The sequence below is a fragment of the Suricata suricatta genome, chromosome 8 (genome assembly GCF_006229205.1).
Source record: "Suricata suricatta isolate VVHF042 chromosome 8, meerkat_22Aug2017_6uvM2_HiC, whole genome shotgun sequence".
NCBI classification, from domain to species: domain Eukaryota; kingdom Metazoa; phylum Chordata; class Mammalia; order Carnivora; family Herpestidae; genus Suricata; species Suricata suricatta.
Window position 1 is genome coordinate 12,127,792 of NC_043707.1, and position 20,148 is coordinate 12,147,939.

General features: G+C 55.4%; 1 protein-coding gene across 1 annotated transcript in view; it reads right to left on the reverse strand.

The window, feature by feature from the left end:
* Positions 1 to 2,387: 2,387 nt before the first annotated feature.
* Positions 2,388 to 20,148, reverse strand: part of ABCC6 (ATP binding cassette subfamily C member 6) — a 47,952-nt gene continuing 30,191 nt past the window's right edge. Inside the window, exons 18-30 of the mRNA XM_029949065.1 lie at positions 19,670 to 20,016; positions 18,343 to 18,418; positions 16,842 to 16,962; positions 15,012 to 15,219; positions 13,793 to 14,103; positions 11,607 to 11,806; positions 9,422 to 9,548; positions 8,618 to 8,719; positions 7,686 to 7,832; positions 5,943 to 6,101; positions 5,698 to 5,864; positions 3,250 to 3,444; positions 2,388 to 2,930 (exon numbers count right to left, since the gene is read on the reverse strand). Of these exons, the coding sequence (XP_029804925.1) occupies positions 2,822 to 2,930; positions 3,250 to 3,444; positions 5,698 to 5,864; positions 5,943 to 6,101; positions 7,686 to 7,832; positions 8,618 to 8,719; positions 9,422 to 9,548; positions 11,607 to 11,806; positions 13,793 to 14,103; positions 15,012 to 15,219; positions 16,842 to 16,962; positions 18,343 to 18,418; positions 19,670 to 20,016 (2,269 nt within the window). The 3' untranslated portion in view covers positions 2,388 to 2,821. The remainder of the gene's footprint in view (positions 2,931 to 3,249; positions 3,445 to 5,697; positions 5,865 to 5,942; positions 6,102 to 7,685; positions 7,833 to 8,617; positions 8,720 to 9,421; positions 9,549 to 11,606; positions 11,807 to 13,792; positions 14,104 to 15,011; positions 15,220 to 16,841; positions 16,963 to 18,342; positions 18,419 to 19,669; positions 20,017 to 20,148) is intronic.

Consider the following 20,148-nt stretch of genomic DNA (forward strand, 5'->3'; position numbering starts at 1 on the left):
CCGTGTGGCCAGAATGACCCTAGAAAATCCCTTCGTATCAGGCCAGGCTGTGCTGCAGTAGCAGATTGGCCCTAAACTCTTAGGAAATGACCACAAGGACGTGTGTCTCACTCACTTGTTTTTTGATGAGCATCAGGCATCTCTTGAGGGTCCCTGCCTTCCATGCAGCAAAGATCCAGGCTTTTCTGGGCCTTTGACGTCACCTCCCGAGGGCTGGCTTCCAGAGACCACAGCGGGGGGGGAGGGGGGGGGATGCACGCCCATTCTTGTGTCCCAAACCAGAAGCCACACAAATCAGCTCCACTGGCCAGAGTCAGCCATGTGGCCCCAACCACACCCCAAAGGAAGCTGGGAAGCGCAGGGGTGCGTAAGGAAGAGAAGTGGCTCCCCCTGGGGTCGTTCACGTGGTTTCTGAGGTTTGGATGGTGGCAGAGTGAGGCTGGCGTGTTAGGTTTCTCTGTTTGAGTTGGACGAGTCTGGATAGGGAAGCGTTAACCTGTGTTTGGGGAGCAGGCCATTTCTGCTCACCCTAAAACCACGCGCCAAGTAAACGTGCAGAAGGGAGCTTGAGGCTCTGCCGGTCTCCCCTCCTGCACTGCTGTCCCTCGAGTGCTTGCACTTGGTTGCGTTAGGGACTGCCGTGTGAGTGCTGAGTACCTCGATCCTGTCAGGTCAGGTGTTACAAGGTTACAAGGAGTGTTTGGACATGCCAGGTGGGGGGTCACTTTGCGATGGGGGGGTGTGTTGTCTCTGCCGAGCCTGACCCTGAACGCCAAGCCCCGTCCTAAACATATCTCCAGGCTGCAACCTGGTGTGAGCACGCAGCCTTGTGTGAGCACGCAGCCTCGTGTGTGCCTACTGGTGTGCGTTGTGGGACCACTGGGACTCGGAGGGTCCCGGGCCTGGGTCACAGCTCACTCGGCTTTACGGAGAGGAGGCCGAGAGCAGCGTTAACCCTGAAGACGGTGGAGCCAGAAGCGCCAGGGTTGGGCAGGGGGTAAGTGCTTTCCTAACGTGGAGGGAGACAGGACACCTGCCCTGCGCCACGGCCTGGGCTCAGTGCGTAGCCTCGCTCGGGAGGGAGGGGACCCCAGGGCCAGAGGGGAGCGGGGCAGTGGGCGTGATGCCCCCCAGTGTCGAGCTGTTGTCACCGTTCATTCTCACACCCCCGCGTGGGTCCTGCAGCTCTTTCCAGAAAAACAGCCCCAGTCAGGCGACTCCTCTTCCCTCGGGTTCCTGTGACAGCCACCACCTCAGCAGTTTCCCTGCGTCTGCCCTGGCCGCCCCTCCCTGCACTGAGCCTGCTAAAAAAAAACACATCACGACCCTCCTGTGGTCCCCATCCCGGCAGCCAGACACCCGCACAACGTGGCTTCTCACGGGCTCTGCCCGCAGCTCCCCTCGGGCCCCCCCACGGGCCCCTCCAGCCAGGGGCCGCGCTGCTGGCCCCCAGGGTGCGGGATGGATGCAGGCCCACTCGGCTCTCCCCTCTCGCTCTGCTGTGTGTGTCCTGTCACGTCAGGGGCCGTCTGTGTATTCCTTGACGAATGGATGAATGGCCCACCCCGGGCATGGAGACGCGCCCAAGTGATGGGTTCTCTGACCCAGGACCAGGCCCTCTGTGCTGGGCCCCGAGCCAAGTGTGAGGTCATCGGGGACTCTAGAACTTGTCTTTCAGGAGCTGCAGTTCCTTCCTGGGTACAGTTGGGATCATCATGTCCACCTGGCCAGGTGGGTGTGAGGATGGAGAGAGATCCAGGTAGAGCCCAGCACCATACCCGGCCCTCAGGACACCATCCTGCGTGGTGATGTGGGATTCATTCCTTTGTCCATCTGTCTGTCCCTCCTCCATCCCTCCCTCCCTCCATCCAGTCATATCCCTGCTGCTTACTGAACACTCTCGAGTGCTACGTACCAGCCAGGTGTTGGGGACACCGTGAACACAGGTGAACAAACCCCTTGCCTCAAGGGGAGCACCTGGGTGGCTCAGTGGGTTAAGCATCCAACTCTTGATCTCCACTGAGGCCATGATCTCATGGTTTGTGAGCTCGAGCCCTGAGTTGGGCTCTGTGCTGACAGCGTGATTCTTTTTCTCTGCCCCTATCCCATTCGTTCCCTCTCTCTCCTCTAGCAACAGGGGTCCTTGTAGTAATGGGAAGGTTCAGCTTCAGCATTCCAACTGGTCTGGTGGGTGCAGGAGCCCCCAGAGAAATGTGTGTGCGTGCGTGCGTGCGCACACACACACACACACACACACACACAAATCCTAGTAAAAGCAGGAAATCTGAAAAGATCGGCAGATTGTACTACCTATATCCTGCTTATGTTATTATAGTATCGTTTTTCAAGATGTTACTATTGGGGGAAATAGAATAACGCTACACAGGAACTTTCTGGATTCTTGTAATTGCTCATCACTGTACAGCCATCTTGAAATTAGGGGGGTAGTTTGTAAAAGGCACACATGCGCTGTCCCAGCCCTTCAGTCCCGGGGATGCTGAGGTCGGGTCTGGGGCCAACCCGGGGCACGTGCGGGCTTAGAGGTCCTCAGGTGGGGCCAGTGGGCAGCCAGCATGGGGAGCCGCTGTCAACTTGAGCTCCAGGGTGGGCGGGGCTGGCCGGGTCCTCATCAGGCCAACCTGGGTGTCACAGTGTCCTCCTAGGTCTGTGACGAGCAGCTACTTTCTCTGCTGTTTTCCTCCCAGACATAGGAGGGGTGCATATCTGACGCGGAGGTGCACTGACAGACATCCCCCCCCAGGTCACTTGCTCCTCCAGGGCGAAACAGGCTCTCGGGGTTGGTGAGGCAGGGGTGGAAGGCTCAGACTAGGCCTGACTCCTGTGCCAGCCTGTAAAACAGGCCCTTCTGGGCCAGCAGCTGGGCCGGGCTGCCACTCTCTGCCACCTGGCCATTGTCCATGACGAGCACCCTGCAGGAGAGAGGGAAATGAGGAGCCCTCAGCAGCCCGGTTAGCCCACGTGCTGCACCCCTGAGCGCCCAGCAGGTCTGCTCTGGTCAGGTCTGGCCTCCCAGGCTGTTTCCTGGCCCCGACACCCGGTTTGGAAGTATCTGCTGGGCGTGTGTCCTTGGGCTCATCCACTCCCCTCTGGGCATCAGTTTTGCCACCTGTACAGTGGGCACATGATAATCCATTCCAGCGTCCTCCCGGCTCTAACCCCCAAAGCCCTCATCCACCGCTGTAGGGATGGGGTGGGGAGAGGGCCTGCTCAGGTGGGGGCAGGGCTTACCTGGAGCAGTCCATCACAGAGTGCAGGCGGTGGGCAATGACCAGCACTGTGCACTGGGCAAACCAGCTCCTGAGGGCGGCCTGCATCTGGACCTCCGTCCCCGGGTCCACAGCGGCTGTGGCCTCGTCCAGGATGAGGATCCGGGTTTTCCGGAGAAGGGCACGCGCCAGACACAGGAGCTGCTTCTGGCCCACGCTGGGAAGGAGCGGGACGGTCAGGCCGAACGCTTCTTCACCTGCGTCCCAGGCCTTGCAGGCCCTGCCCACAGAGGGCTCCCTGACAGCTGCAGAAGTTAGTGGGGCCGGGAGGCACCTCCTTCGTGAGGGTCCCCAGGCCACAGAGCTGGTAGGAATCCTGCCGTTTTCTGAGAAGGGTGACTCTAGGCGAGACATTCAAACCCGTGTGCTTCAGTTTCCCCCAGTGGAATGGCTATTTCTTTCTACTCTTGAGCAAGACATCCTTACGTGCTTGTGAGTATCTTGATTCATTTCTCACAGTGACAACAACAGTAGTTACTGTATCAATGAGTCTTGTGACTTAGGGTGTGGGGACCACATAAGCCTATAAAAGTGCCCAGCAGTGTGCTTGTCACAGAGTAAGCCCCCAGCACACGGGGGCTTCTCTTTCTCTGATTACAGATGGGGAAGTTGAAGCTCAAGGTCACACAGACTGTGTCGCCCTGACCCTGGAGCCCCAGGGCTGTCTGGGGCGGTTTTCCTTCTCACAGTGGAGCCTTCCAGCCACGTCTCCAGAGAACCCGACCCACTCTGACTGTGCCACAGGGGAGCTGGGTGACCCCGGGGCAAGCTTCAAGCCTCCTAAGCTGATTCTACAAAACGGGGTTTGTGAGAGGACCTCTCTGAGGTTTACAGTGAAAAATTATTCTTCCCTACATCAAGCGGGAAGGAGATACTCGCTGTAATTCTGATTTTACAGATGAGGAAAGTAAGGCCCAGATGAACTTGCCCACGTCCGAGAGCTGCCAACTCGGTGGGAGGATTTGAAGTGGGTCTAAACTCTTAGCCACCAAGCCACACTCCTCTCGTGTGCGGAGGCTGCTGCCACACACAGCCCCTTACCCTAACACCTTTGGGGGCAGATGGGTTTTAGAATCCAGAGCGTCGGGGCGCCCGCGTGGCTCAGCCGGTTGAGCATCCAACTTCGGCTCAGGTCATGGTCTCACAGTTCGTGGGTTCGAGCCCTCCATCAGGCTCTGTGCTGACAACTAGCTCAGAGCCTGGAGGCTGTTTCGGATTCTGTGTCTCCCTCTCTCTCTGACCCTCCCCTGCTCGCGCTGTCTCTGTCTCTCAAAAATAAAATAAAAACCATTAAAAAAATAAAAAAAAATATAGAATCCAGAGCATCTTTGTTTTTAAAAAGGCACGTGCCTGCACACCTGGCAGCGTTATTCGCATTGGCCACAGTGTCCCAAGCGTCCATCGGAGAATGCATGGGCAAGAAAAATGTGCTCTATCTACATGATGGATTATTATTCAGCCTTCAAAAGGGAGGAAATTCTGGCACAGGCTGCAGTGTTGATGAGCCTTGAAGACATTATGCTGAGTGAAAGAAGCCCGTCACAAAAGGCGAATACTGTCCTAGTCCACTTAAGTGAGGTCCCCAGAGAAGTCAGAGTCATAGAAACAGGAAGCAGAATGGTCATTGCTAGAGGCTGCGGGCAGGGGAAAATAGAATTCTTTAAATGTTTATTGTCTTTTTGAGAGAGAAAGTGTGTGAGCAGGGGGAGTGGCAGAGAGAGAAAGGGGGAGAGAGAGAGATCCTACCCAGGCTCTGAGCTGACAGCAGGAAGCCTGACACGGGGCTTGAACTCACAAACCGTGAGATCATGACCCGAGCCGAAGTTGAATGCTTGGCCCAAAGATGCTAAATTTTATGTTAGGCATATTTAACCACAATTAAGATAATTTTTTTTAAGAGAGCAAGAGCACAAGTGGGAGAGGGGTAGAGAGAGAATATTAAGCAGGATCCACACTCAACTCAATCCCGTGGCCCTGGGATCATGACCTGAGCTGAAACCAAGAGTCTGACGCTCAACCGAGCCCCCCGGGCACCCCTAAAATTTCTTTAAAAAGAAACATATACCATATGCTTCTCAGGACCCACAGTGAGAGTGGAATTAGTGCCCAACACCAAACACGATACTTTTGTACCACAATAAATGCTGAGTGGGATAAACAGACTGGAAGGAGCCTTGTGTCCATAAAGGTTGGGTTGTGTCACCCACATACATTTAGGAACTGGAATTAGGACAAAGAAACTGGATAATCCTAGACCAAGTTGGCATTTGGAGTTGCTGATGAGAGACGGATTCTGACTGTGAGTATTAAATGAATGAAGCCGATAGCCCCGTGGGGGAGGCGGATTTCCAGGCCACGCTCGCCTCTGCCCGCAGCCTCCCAGGCCCCGGATGTGGCGGGGCCCACCTACCTCAGGCTGTAACCCGGGTCGGCACACTCCTGTTGCAGCTGGCCGGGCAGGCTGGCCACCAGGGCTCTGAGCTGCACGGTCTCCAGGGCTTCCCAGATGGCTTGGTCCGTGTGCTCCTGCAGCATGTCGAGGTTCATCCGGAGAGAGCCGGGGAACAGGCTGGGGTCCTGGGCGGAGGGGGCAGTGGGTCAGAGCGGCGCCCCGCTGTGCCTCCCGCCACTGCCCACCCTGTGCCCCAGGCTCACCTGGGGGATGATGGTGATCCGGGACCGCAGTGTGTGCAGCCCCACGTGGGTGATGGGGACCCCATCGATCCAAATCCCGCCCTCAGCCGCTTCCTGGAGCCGCAGGAGGCCCCCGGCCAGGGAGGACTTCCCTGCCCCCGTCCTGCCAACGATGCCCACCTGCCAGGGCAAGGGAGGGCGAGGCTCGTGTTGACCAGGTCTGCCCAGGAGCAGGCAGGTCACAGCCTGGAGGGTCCCTGCGGGTCTCCTTGCGGTGTTTCCCCTGCATCCAAGATCCATCCATCTATCCATTGTCCTTTGAGCATCCGTCCATCTGTCTACCTTTCCATTGTCCACCGCATTCCATCCAACCTTCTTTCTGTACACACTTCTCTATCTCCTCACGGTGACTCATCCCCCACACTTCCTGACATGCCCCCACCCTCCCGTTTTTCCGTCCTTCCCTCCATCTGCCCGTCATCGTTCCCTCCCCCCATCCATCCTCAGCGTTTACTGCTGCGTTCTCAATGTCCAACACTTGTGGGGGTTCAACACGACTATTTGTTGAAGAAGTGAATGAAACACAGGGCATCTGGGTGGCTCAGTCGGTTAAGCGCCCGACTTTGGCTCAGGTCATGATCTCACAGTTCGTAAGTTCGAGCCCCGAGCTGGGCTTGCTGCTGTCAGCACAGAGCCTGCTTCAGACCCTCTGTTCCCTTCTTTCTGCCTTTCCTCCATGCTGTGTCTCTCAAAAATAACCATTAAATAAAAGGTAAGTGAATCGTGTCACCCACTGTATGACAGGCAATTCTTCGAGGCCCCGGGAATACAGAAATTAAGGAGTCCTCGCTCCACAGGGCTCAGGGTCTGGTCTTGGAAATAGAGCAACAGAGCACACTTAATTTGAATACAGTGTGATGAAAAAGCCGCCTCTATAGTCAAAGTCTGTACTTGACGATGCCTGGGATAGGGGTTAATGGGGTAATCTGAGAAGGCTTCATGGTGGAGGTGATATTTGAGTGGACTCTTGAAGGATGAGTAGGCGTTTGGGGAGGGGGAAGATTCCAGTAAACCCCCCCCCACAGGACAGGTGGATGGTCTCAAGCAAGGGAATGTCATGCCTGAATAAAGATCACGGAAAACAGACTGGAGGTGGTTAAATGGGAGGCTGGGGGCTCCACTGGGGGCCTGGAGCAGTCTAAGGGGAAGCAGGAAGGAGATGCAAGTGGAGGGGGGAGTCCTTGGGACTAAGCATGTGTCAAATGGGACAGTACTAGCATTTCTTCATAGGGTTGTTGTCGGAGTGAAAATGCACATGGCAACAAAAGCATTGGTGAACGTATATGCAGGTGCTGTTCCAAGCAGTTCACGTGTATTAACTCAGGGAAACTTCACCAGAGCTCTGTGAGATTGACAGGGTTATTTCCATTTTACAGACAGAAAAACTGAGATCAAGACATGAAATGACTTGCCCCGGGTCAGCCATGGCAAAGCCAGGAACTGAGCCCGTGGAGACGGATAACGTATGTGGAACATTGGGCACTCTGCCCCAGGGCTCGTGTCAGAGGCAACGAGAAAGAAGGCGGGCAGGGAATCGCCACCTTAGCCAGGATGCCAAGGTGGGTGGGTGGCGGGCTTGGGGAAGATGCAAGTTCAGGGAAGTCAGGTATGGAGGAAGCAGTTGGTGATCAGGGCCCAGACCCTGGGCGATGCCCACCCTGGGCCAGGCCTCCACGAGGAGGAAGATGTGGGGGAGCTGCTCACCTTCTCTCCAGCGTGGATCTTGAAGGACACACCCTGAACGGCCAGCGGGAGCTCAGGTCCATAGCTCAGCCCAAAGTCCCGGAACTCGATCTGCCCGCCTTGAGGCCAGGGGGACCGGTCTGCGCAGGAGGGTAGCTTCCAGGGGGCCTGGGACAGGACGGGGCACGGGGTCAGAGGAGCCTCCCTCTAAGGGGGTCTCACAGAATGGCCCACCTCTTCGAGCTTCAGTTTCCTGTTCTGTAAAATGGGCGTATTTACTGCTACTTTACAGAGTGGTGGGCGGGGGGCATTGGAACATAGCAGAGCTAGAAATAAATGATATCTGAGATTATAAAAATAATGATGGTATTGGCTACTCTATCTTATTATTATTAGTCACTATTAATTGTCAAATAACATTCTCTCTTCCTCTAGAAGCGGTAGAATAGTATCCTCCTCTTCGGCTATGGGAGGAGGGCAAGGTTGTGCAGTTGGGGGTCATTAGCTGCCGTTTGCTCTTCCCGTGACCTTGAACAGGTCCTTCCTCCATCCCCTCGAGGTGAATGGGGCCATCAGAGCAGTGGACGTGTGCAGCGCGCCTGACGCTGCGTCCTTTCTCACGGGTCTGTTTGACCCTGGCGGTACACGGCACGGCCACCTTGCCCTGCCACTCTCCTGTCACCGCAGTCTTGCTGTGGTGTCTCCGTAATGTGGCTGTCATGCTGCTCTACTGCTGTTGCACTGCTCTTACTTACGGTCCCTTCTCAGAAGAATGACCTGCTTTGCCCAAGTGAAGAAGCAAAGCAGCCAGGCTTTCTCCGGCTCCAGACCCCACACTCTTGACCGTGACTGCTGCCCTGGCCGGAGCTCCAGGCCACAGTGGCAGCGGCTCTGGAGCCGGCCGCAGATGTAGACCTGGGTCCACGCCCCCGTCCCCAACTTCCACCCGTCACCTCCTTGGGTGTCCGGCCATAGTCCTTCATCCGCTCTACCGACACGATGCTGCTCTCCAGGTCTGTCCAGCTGCGCACGGCCCACTGCAGTGTCTGGGTCACCTGGTGGGGGAGACACTTCGGGCTTGTATCAGCCCCCCTGGGGCAGGACCTGGGGCAGACAAGGGGGTGGGATTGGACTGCCGCCAGCAGGACCTTCCTTCAGTAGGACTGGAGGATGCAGAGTAGAAAGGAGCTTGTCCAACCCATCTTGGTACAGGGGGGAAGATAGGACCAGAGAGGGTGTAAGGCCCTCCCAAGGACACCCAGCAGGACCCAGGCCCACTGCCTTCCATTCTGAGAGTTTCTCTCCCCTGATTTCCCATCATTTTGCCTCAATGTAAAATGAAGATAATAATAGTATCCCTGATGGGGTTGTGGGCAGAATTAAATGACTTAATACTTATGAAGCTGTTACATCAATTCATAAAGAATCCTACTTACATATATATTTTTTCCTTTATAGATATCATGACCTGACATTACATATGAATAGTTAACCAAATTTTGCAATACACTGGAAATGGATTCTATATACCTTATCATAACTAGGCTTTACAATGTCTGAAGAGATTACTGCCCCATTTTTCAGATGAGCACACTGAGGTTCTACAAGGAAAGACTCTTCCCAAGGTCCAGGAAGGTCACCCCAGCTAAGCTTCTATTGTTTGAACTTGGGTCCTTGAAGTTCCTCACTGGTTGGTAGTTGGGACTTGGATCCTTGAAGGGCCTACCAGCAGGGGTCTGTCTTGGGTGCAGGGCTACCTGGAGGGCGGCGGAAACAGAGAAGCCCACGAGGCCGGCGCTAAGGTGGGCCTTGCTCAGCACAGCACACATGGCGGCCGCCAGCACCAGCATGTTCCCCACGAGCTCCAGGTTGGTAGCCAGCCACCTGCGAGGGGGGGCAGGTAAGAGCAGGGGTGGGGTGGGGCGGGGCTCATCTGCAGGACTTGTTTCTCTGGGCACAAGGACTGCTCATCGTACCAACTTGCATCCCTCAGGGGTCCCAGCAATGGTCTCCTCCACACCCCAGGCCCCACCCAAGCTCAGTGGGTGGGGCAAGTTGATGCTTTTTTATCTTATCTGAGCCCAGCTCAGAGCCTGGCACACAGCAGGTGCTCAAGTGAAGTTTTGCCGTGGTGCCGATTTTTTGTCCCTGGGCTATGCCTGGCCACATCCCTTGGGGTCCCCCTGCCTGGACTTGACCTCCATCTTCACGTGGCTGACATGTTATCTTCATGCATAGATCAGGTCAAACACCACCTCTCCCAAAAGCCTTCCTGGACTGCTCCTCCCTTTTTCTCTAACACGTCACTGATGACTTCCTTCATAACAGTTACCACCCTTTATAATGAGATGAATTTAATCAGCCCTTGACCACTGGCCTCCCTCAGGAGACTGTGAGCTCTACAAGGGTGGTGGCTTTGTCTTGTTCATGACTCTGTCCCCAGTACCTGGCACAGGGCCCAGCACATAGTAGGTGCTCAATGAATAAATTGAGTGGGTGAATAAATAGGCACCTCCTTATACTGCATTCCTACTCTACCATTCATTGATTCATTCAACAAACATACTGACCATCTCCTGTGTGCCATGCCTGCTGGAGGTGCTGGGGACACAGTGATCCAGTTTAAGAATCTGCCTTCAGGGAGTTCTGGGCTTTACTCCATGAACATCTAGTCTTCCTAACAACCCTGCAAAGTGGGGTATTGTCCCCATTTGACAGATGAGGACACTGAGGCTCAGAAGAGTTAGGTACTTGCCTAAGTCCACACATGTAGAAGTCTTTGAAGCCACATCACCCCGATGGACACCAGGAAGCATGAACCTCTCCCAACAGGTCATGGTGGTTTTCAACAAACCAACCAGCAAATGAATGCATAAGTAGCCTGCTAGATGCTGACCTTGGGAGAGTCCCTTTGTGCTTTCAACCTCAGTTTACCCATCCATGGAATGAGCAACATCTGGCTCCTGACAGTTGAGAGGATTAAATGAGATCTATCATAAGGATCACGGGAATCACTGGGCCTTGCACATAGTGGGTGCTTTCTCAAGGTGCTTAAGCTCTCTCCTCCTTGGGCTCGGACCCCGGGAAGAGGCAGGGCAGGTCACCCAGAATGCATATGCAAGGGGGACGCTGCCCACAGCCACAAGGCCCAATAGCCTCAGCTGGCCAGGGACCTGGGCCATAAAGGAGAAAGGAACTCACATTTACTGAGCACCTACTGTGTGCTTGGCCCTCTCCACACCAGACTGTCTGGATTCAGATCCTGACTCCACCACATACTCGCCGTGCACCCTGAGCAAGTTCCTACATCTCTCTGTGCCTAAGATTTGCCATCTATAACACAGTCTCTGCCTCACGAGTTATTAATAGGACTGAAGGAACGAATCTGTGTGGAGATCTCAGGCCTGTGCTGAGCATACCGTATGCACATTACAAGTGTTACCTGTGCGTGTGTATTTAATCCTCAGACCCACTGCGAGAGTGACATCCGCTTTGACACATGAGGCTCAGAGAGGTATGGAACTTGCCCAAGGTCACCTGGCTGGTAAGTTGCGGAGCTGGGATTTGAGCCCATGTGTGTCTGTGCTCAAAGCCTGCATGTTCTTGCTTAGTAACAAAAAGAGGCAGAGGGTGCTTATGTGGCTGCTCTATCGCCAAGGCGACAGAGGCTGGTCCGGTGACCTGGTGACAGAGGCTTCTTCCCTTGTGCTGACGTCTGTTCTTCCTGTCCACCCACTGGCGCGGACCCCCAGGCCAGACTCTGTCTGCTGGTGGTGGGAGTCAAGTACACCCATGCGGTGTAGCTTCAGCTTTATCCCTGAGTTGCTGTGTGACCTTGGGCAGGCCACTTGATCTCTCTGGCCACAGAGCATGACCCTGCATCTCTCTCTCTGGGAACATGTATGTATGGCAGGGTCTTCCCTGCCCCCAAACTTTTCCTACCTGTCAGCCACCAGCCGTGGGAAACTGACTCTCTGGGTTTCATCCACGTGCATGTCACTCTGAGCCACAAAGGGACGCTGGGCCTGGAAGGCTCTGACCACCGCAATGCCCTGGAACGTCTCGGCCACATGGGAACACACAGATGAGTGCCTGGCTGACTCGAGGCGTCTGAGCTGGCATAAGCTGGCCACGTACAGGCTCTGAAGTGGGACAGGTGGGGCGGGGAGAAGTCACGGACATGGAAGGCAGTTTGAGAAGCACAGGGAGCCCCAAGTACAGGATTTCAGACCAGGCTCTGTTACCAGCTTGCTGTGTGACCTTGGGCTAGTTGATTCCCCTCTCTGGGCTCTATTTTCCTATAGAATTAGACTTACGTGGTTCTTTTTAAGAAGGACCCAGAGGGGTGCCTGGTGGCTCAGTTGGTTAGGCATCTGACTTAGGCTCACATCATGATCTCGCAGTTCTTGAGTTCACGCCCCCCACTGAGCTCTGTGCTAACAGCTCAGGGCCTGGAGCCTCTTTCAGATTCTGTGTCTCCCTCTCTCTCTCTGCCTCTCCCCTGCTCAGACACTGTCTCTCTCTCCTTCAAAAGTAAATAAACATTATACAAAATTTAAAAAGAATGCAGGAAGCTCCAAAACCCTCCAGCGCCCCACCCTGGAACTATTAAATCAGAATCTCTGGTGGTGTCACCTTGGCCTTGGTATTTTTAAAAAGCCTGGGTCATTCTAATGTACAGCCAGGACCGAGAAACCACTTCTCCAGGGTGTGTGTCTCTTTCCCAGCTCTACGGCCAGTCACTGTGGGAACGAGACCGTCAAGGACAAGGAAGGCGGGTGGCCAAGCGGGATCCACTCACTCAGCTTGCGGTTACGGCCCGGTGCTGGGAACACAATGATCCACAAAGGATCTGTGGGCTTATGTGCTCCGAGGCAGCGAGCTGTGTGCAGGCAGGAAGGACATGCATCTGGGGAACGCCCGGCTGTGTGCCAGGCTCTTCATAAATAGCATTTAGTAACGCGAGGTGGGCACCGGTGTCCCTCAGTTTATGGGGAGAATCCCTGAGGCCCAGAGGGATAAGCAGCTGGTCCAGGTCTCTACAGCAAGCAAGGGGCAGAGCCTGGATTCAAACCCATTCAAACCCTCAAGCCGTCCCTCCCCAGGTCAAGAAGACATCGAGAAGAAAGCGGTGACCGTGGTTTTTGTCTGACTACCATGTTTTTTTCTATTCTATTTCTGATTACCTGGAGTGGGGGTGGGGTTCGAACGTGGGACCCGATCATGGAGGAGGTAGCCTGAGGCAGCCTAGCCAGTCGGAGCACGCTAACCCTTCAGTCGCTGTGATCAGCTCAGGGACCAACACAGGCCCCAAAGCAGGCCGGCCCGACGTTCCCCGGGACTGACCTATGCATGCGAAGCTGAAGTAAAGGTCACTTTGTGTTGGGGCTGCTGAGGTGGGGTGCTGTGAGAATAGGGCTGCCAGGCCCGTCAGACCTGCCCCCAGACAGAGAGTGTGTGCAAAACCTGGCCACCCAGAGCTAAAGCCAGCGGCTCTTAACCATGAGCATGCGTCAGAATTACCTGGAGGGCTGGCTAACACCCAGATTTCTGGGCTCCCTGTCCACCGTGCCTGAGAGTCGGTAGGTCTTGGGAGGGGCCTGAGAACATGCATTTCTAACTAGCTCCCAGGCAGTCCTGCCACCGCTAGCCTGGGACCGCACTTTGAGACCCGCCGAGTGAAGGTACGGAGAGAGTGGCCGCGTCCTGGGGACAACTGACTCATTGCACTTGAGGAAGGAACATAAGCCATTAATTTCCGTCCTTTTGTTTAAGCTAACTTAAGTGGGTCTCCAGCTCTGGCAACTGAAAGAACCGAGCCAAGCCTGACACGACACTTTGAGACCTCGTAATGGCTTCCTGGCTTCCAGATAATGGGAGAACGGGAAGCTGATTGCAGCAGCAGCCACAGCAGGACAAAATGTTAGGGACTGAGAACTTAGACACGGGCATTTGGGGGACAGCGGTGAATACAGGCATTAGAAATACTCTGTGGCTCTTGGTCTCTGGGAATTCTTCTAGGGGTTCACCTAGTGTGCAGAACCCCTTGGGCTGAATGCTGCCCAGAGACGGGAGCCTGGCTGCAGGGACCCAGGCTGGCCCCAGGGGCCTCCCCAACCTCTCCCTACCTGAAACCCAGCATAGAGGACCAGCAGTGGCAGGATGGCGACAACAGCCAGCGGGGTGGCCACCGTCACCACCAGGACGACCTCCAGGAGTCCAAAGACATAAACCAGCAAGGACCGGAGTTTGTCTGGGGTGTCCACATCCACTGTGTCCGTCTCCTTAGAGAAGCGATTCAGCAAGTTCCCGATGGGTGTCCGCTCAAAAAAGCCAATGGGACACCGAGCCACATCCCACAGGAGCCTCCGGAAAAGCAGGCTGGATGCCCGGATTCCTGCCAGGAGCACCATGGCCATGGAGGCAAACAGCCCAACGGCTGGGGAGAGAGCAGGTGTCAGAGCATGAGTGCGGAATCCCTTGCCTGTCGCAGGTGTCCCTTGACGGAATCTCCCTGCAGCGGGTTGGACAGTGTGCCGCCCCACCCTGCAAACTCATGTCCATCAGGAATCTCCGAATGTGACCTTATTTGGAAATACAGTCTTTGCAGCCATTTTCAGTGAAAGATCTTGAGATGGTAACACCCTGTATTTAGGGCGGGTTCTAAATCTAATGGCTAGAGTGCTTAGGAGAAGAGAAGACATCCAGCGACACAGAGACGAAGGTGATGTGAAGACAGGGGCACGGAAGGGGGGGATGTGCGAGCCAAGGATTGGAGACCCCCAAGAGAAGCTAGGAGAGGGACAAGGGACTGTTCCTCCCTCAGAGCCTCCAGGAGGGACCAATCCTGCCGATGGCTTGTCTTTGGGCTTCTGGCTTCAGGCCGCCGAGAGATTTAGTTGCTGTTGTTCTAAGTTACCAAGTTTGTGGTCATGTCTGTCAGCCCTAGGAAAGTGACATAGCCCCTTCCTCCCAATGCCCATGTGCTTGGATGGGGCTGCCTTCGCTCTCTCTTTCTGGGGTGGGGCAAGTTTCATCCCTGGTCCATCCAAACCATGGCTGTTGGTCTGTCCTCCACCCAAATCCTCAGCTGCCCCAACATCTGGGGTCCAAGGTTCTGCATTTGCTGAGGGGTCCGGCACAGACTGAAGATCCCAGAGAGGAGGGATGCGCCCTGTCCCCCACTCCCCCCAGCCTTATCTAAGGATGCAGGTCTGCGCTTGGGCCCAGATGTGTGCACAGATGTCCAGGAAGGACAGGGTAAGCCAGGGATGGGCAGGCCGGGGAGTCCTGAGCACCTCGGATGGGGCTGGGAGGGTGGAGGGTGAGGAAGGCCAGTGAGGGTACCTTGGAGGCAGCCCAGGAGCCCGAAGATCCAGCTCCGCAGAGCCGCCTGGGTCTGTCGCCCGTCCACCGTGGGGTCGTCTGCCCACAGGCTCAGCCAGTAGCCGCGGCAGAAGGAGGCCACTTGCTGGCAGAGGCAGAGGAAGAGTGCGTAGAGGCACAGCGGGGTGCCTACGGCCCGTAGGTAGGTCAGGTGCATGCTGGCCTTCACCTGTAGCACAGGTAGGGGAGGTGGGGGCAGAGAGAGACCCCGGGAGGCAAGGAAGGGAGGGAAGGCCAGGTGAGGCTCTCAACAGGACGGATGGAAGCACGATGCAGACCTTGCCTGTGCTCTTTCGGGCCCTGCCACCTGGAGCACCTGCTCTCCCACAGGCCCCACCTGGCCTCAAGACCCCCCTTCTCTGCAGAACCCTCAGAGGGCCAGCGGGACCCTTGAAGTGGTGGCACTTTCTGGCTTTGGAGTGATTTATTGAACACATACTATAGGACACACACGTCTTTACCCCCATCCTGACTCCCACCTGACAGGTAAGGGGACGAAGGCACAAAGAGGTTAAGACACCTACTTAAGGTTCAGCTCCCACAAATCTGAAGTTCTTCACCTGGCTGCAGCCAGAGTGAACTTCTGGAAACATCATCCTGACCCAGTCTGGCTGTTGCTGACCTGCTCACGGCTTTCTCTTGCACTCGGAAAAAATTCTAACCCTCTTGTCTGTCTCTCTGACCTTATCTCCTGCTCAGCATCTGCTGGTCTTGTGGGATCCCTTTCTTTTCTCTGGTGCCCCAAACTCCTTCCCACCTCAGGGCCTTTGTACCTGCTATTCCCTCTGCCTGCAATGTGCTCCCCCCCTCCTCTGTCAGCTGCTGGTCCCTTGCTTTAGGGCTCAGCTCAAGCGTCACCCATGAGAGCATCTTAATCCAAGCAGGCTCCTGACCCTCAGCTGGTTGGTCCCATCTCATTTCCCCTCTTTATTTTTTTAATCATTATCTGATATTTCCTTGCTCATTAGCCTAATTATTTGCTAACTGTCTCCGCCGACTAGTGTGTGACATCCCCCAAAGTAGAGACACTGCGCACGTGTAGTGGGGGTTCTGTAAATGTTTTCTGGGTGGATGGCTGGGTGGGATGCTGGGCGGTTGGGTGGGTGGGTGAATGAAAGGGTAGATGGGTGGATGGATAAATAGATGAGTGAGTCTGTAGATGAGCAGGTGTACAGATGAGTGGATGGATGGAGTCTGGAAGGGTGGTGGCTGAGTGGGTGGATAGACAGATAGATGGATAAGTGGGTAGATAGATGGATAGATGGAAGATGCATCAATGGATGGGCAGGTGGATGGATGAATGGATAGTAGGCGGTGGCTGAATGGCTGGATGAGTGAGTGGGTGAGAGGTTGGGTGAGATGAGTAGATGGTTGGCTGGGGTGGGTGGTAATATGTAGAAAAGTAGGCAGACAGAGGAATAAACAAGGAGGTAGGTGAGTGGATGTGTGGACCAAGCATCATAGAAGAAAAGAAATAGCACAAACTTTAGATTCTGACTGACCTAGATTTAGTCCCAGGTTGGTCCCTTGCCAGCTATGAGAACACAAACTCTTTAAGATCTCAGTTTCTCCATCTCTAAAATGGGCTTATCACCATCTAATTTTAGGGTGGTTGTAAGCATTAAGAAATGTGAAGTGTCCAGAGTCCAACCCGGCACACAGTAGGTGTTCAGTAAAGTGAGTCTCCCCTCGCCTCCCTGCCCAGCACTATGTGTGATGGGAGGTGGTGAGCCCCGGGGGGTGGGCAGCTGTGGGAGTGGACGCGGAGGAGAGGGAGCAGCTGGGGGTTACCCTGCCATACTGGACGTCGTCCTCTCCTGTCGGCCAGCCTGCCCATGAGGGATCATCCAGGGGAGCCCCCGGCTGGGCCTTTGAAGTGACGCTGTCCTTCTCAGAGACCAACGTCACGGACCTGTCATTGAGAGGAAGTGAGGACGAATGAATCAGGGTCTCTGTCTGTGGGCTGTGTGAGCACCCAACCCCCAGGGCTACTGGTAGCCAGTGACCATGATGTGCACTCTCCACTCGCTCCTTCATCAGCTCACCCACACAACCCGCAGAGCCCCTCCCACCCTCCCCCGACGCTGCCCGGCTTAATGCCACCCCTTACCCCAGGGGCGAGCAAGCCTGTTCTCCCGGGGCCGTTTCACTGAGTGAACGTATTTGCCCCAGTTTGGAATGTGGTTTTCAGAGTTTTCGTTTTGGCCTAAGCATTGCTACAATCATTTTACCCCTACTGTTTATAGTCAGATCTGTTAGTCCAGCTTGGGAGAGTGTCGGTTTTGTGCAGTTCAAATGTTGAGGACTTCCCGGAGGTTCCTTCTGTCTGTGGGTGAGTGGGCTGCCTTAACCTTACATGTGAATTGCCATCTGGTTCCTGTCTGTGCCTCAGTTTCTTCAGCTGTAAAAACGCGTTAGTCTATGTCTGTCTAGTTACCAATCATCCACCCATCCATCATTTATCAATCTGCCATGTATCTATATATCCATTTTTTTCTTCCTTCCTTCCTTCCTCTCTTTTTCCTTCCTTCCTGCCTTTCTTGCCTGCCTGCCTGCATCATCTCTCTGACCTCAGGATTACTGGGCACAGTGAGGACAAGTGGGCGAGCTGGCGTGGGGAGGAGCTGTGCTCAGCCCCTACTTTCCCCAGGGACCAAGGCCCCCCAGTGGTCCCCTGACAAGTGTCACTTAAGCTCACACCTATGTCCACTGCCCAGTGGCCTGCTGTTCTGTTTTACAAAGTCACTGTCCATAAAAAGGGAGAGTGGCAGGTGCCTGGGTTCCGGGGCTACAGATAGCCTCACGGTGAGTCCAGCTGTGGCCTGTCTAGAAGGGGCCGGAGACAAGGGGGCAGCAGGCCTCCCTGTGAACCCCACCTGTGTGCTCTGGCCTACACCGAGTTGTCCCACGCGTGTAGACTCAAGCCCTTTGTGTGTTTAGCCTGTCAAAGCACGATGAATGGCAGGCCCGGGCCCATCACTAACAATATGGCGAGGAACCTTCTCTCGAGCCGGCCCTAACCCCCTCTGGCAATAACAGCCTGACGAACTTTAGGGCATTCATCCTATTTGAGAGCAAGTTGGTCATTCTATGAACTGGCCATGTGAGGACTTAATCATTTTGGCCAAATGACGATCACACAGCTTTCGGCGAGTTGGCATGCCCCTGAGCCCCAGGGCGGGCCCCCAGCAGCCGTGGGTCCAGAAGGGTTTGGGCCGCCCTGATGTGCCTGTGCGGTGGCCGCTGACCCAGCAGTGCACCCTCCCCGCACTCAGCACCGCAGTGGACTCACCTCTCCAGTCCACTCACAGGCCTCCCGCTACCGGCAGGGCCTCTGGGGCCCTGGGCATCAGTCGTGAGTTCTGTTTCTGCAAGGTCAAAGGAGTCCAGTCACGTGATGGGGGCCACCACTGGGGGTCTGGTCGCTGGCATTGACACCCTCCGGCTGCATGGCCTTGTCTGAGCATCTGTCTCCCATGATCTGGCTCCTGCAGCCTCTCTCAATCCCCCCCGGGTTCTTCCGGGATCGTATCACTCATTCATGCATCCATTCACTCAGCAAATATAATCACACACCTGCTACGGACGTGGGGCTGGAAAACAGTAGCAAACACGGCACACGACAGACCTGTCCGGACCCCCAGCCCCGTTAGCCTTGCATGAGCAGTTCCCTGTGCCTGGAATGTTCTTTTCTAGGTCGATCACCCAACCTCAGGGGTCAGCTTCCCCAGGAAGGACCCCACCTCTGACCGTCCTCCAGGTCGGGCAGGCCCCATGGTCAAGCTCCGGGATGGAGACACTGTGAGTTGACGCTTAGGACTTTTACCAGGGTGAGCCAGCGTTCGACAGAGGTTTTTCAGAAGAGGCAGAGCCTGGGGCTGGGGGCACCTGGCGGGGAGTCCTTGCTTGTTCACGGTGGCAGGGGTGGGGAGAGTGGGGAAGCAGCCTACAGCCGACTAATGAAAGAGCACATGCTCTGGAGTCAGCTTGCTTGGGTTCAAATCCCAGCACTGCCACCCAGAAGCCATGTAAACTTGGGCTAGTTCCTTCACTTCTGGGCCTCAGTCTTCTCAGCTGTTAAATGGACAAAATTACAGCACTGACCGTGTAGAGGCACCACGATGATTAAATGAGCTAAGGGTGGGAGCGCCTTATCTCCCACAGGGTGACGTCACCTCTAACCCTTACCATTTTCCCAGCAGGCACGGTGGTTTCTGGTTCTTAGAAGCCTAGCTAGTGTGTCGGGGGCCTTCTGGCCTCTAGCCACCCAACAACCATTTGCTCAGCCTCTGCAGCAGTCAGGAGCACAGACTTTAGGTTCGAATCCCCCCAAGTTCCAATCTTGTGACCTCAAAGAAAGTGTTTGCCTTTGCCCCGGTTTGCTCGTTAATAAAATGGCACAGGGCTCACAGGGCTGTCGTGCAGATCCAAGGAACTGATGGACACAGAGGCACTTAGCACAGTCCTTGAAGGTGTCACTGGCTCTGCCTGGTGGTGGGGGCGGTGGGGAGGGTGGTCTCTTCAGAGAGCTGTCCACCTCCAGGCCTGGGCCCCCAGGAAGGGTGTGGCCCGAGCCTTCTCCTCAAGAGGGGACGGGCTGCAGCAAAGCCCAGCTGTACCTCCATCTCCTCTATCTTCTGGCCTTCTGACTGCGTCCAGAAGGCCCACCAGGGCCCCCTTCCTGTGTAGAAGCTCCTGGAAGGAGCCCATTTCTGTAATGGCTCCGTCTTCCAGCACCACGATCCAGTCAGCCTGGGGCAGGACATGGAGTGCGTGGGTCACGAGAATCCGAGTCTGGGCAAAGAGGGGGCAGAAATTATGCCGGTGTGCTTGGCCAGTCCCAGAAGAGAAATAGAGGGGCTCCTGTACCCTGTGTCCTGAAACAAGAAGGCACAGGGCTCCCCTGAACCTGGCCAGTGACCTGGAGATGGAGTTTAACTGCAGACCCATGAGTGAGAAGGAACTGCTGTTGCAAGCCAGCAGACTGGGGGTGTTTGTTAGGCAGCACTGTTGGAGCAAAAGCTGACCATCATAAGGAGGAAAACTGGACGTGAGGAGAGTGGCTGGGTTAGGACTCTCCTGCCTTTGCCCTGTGAAC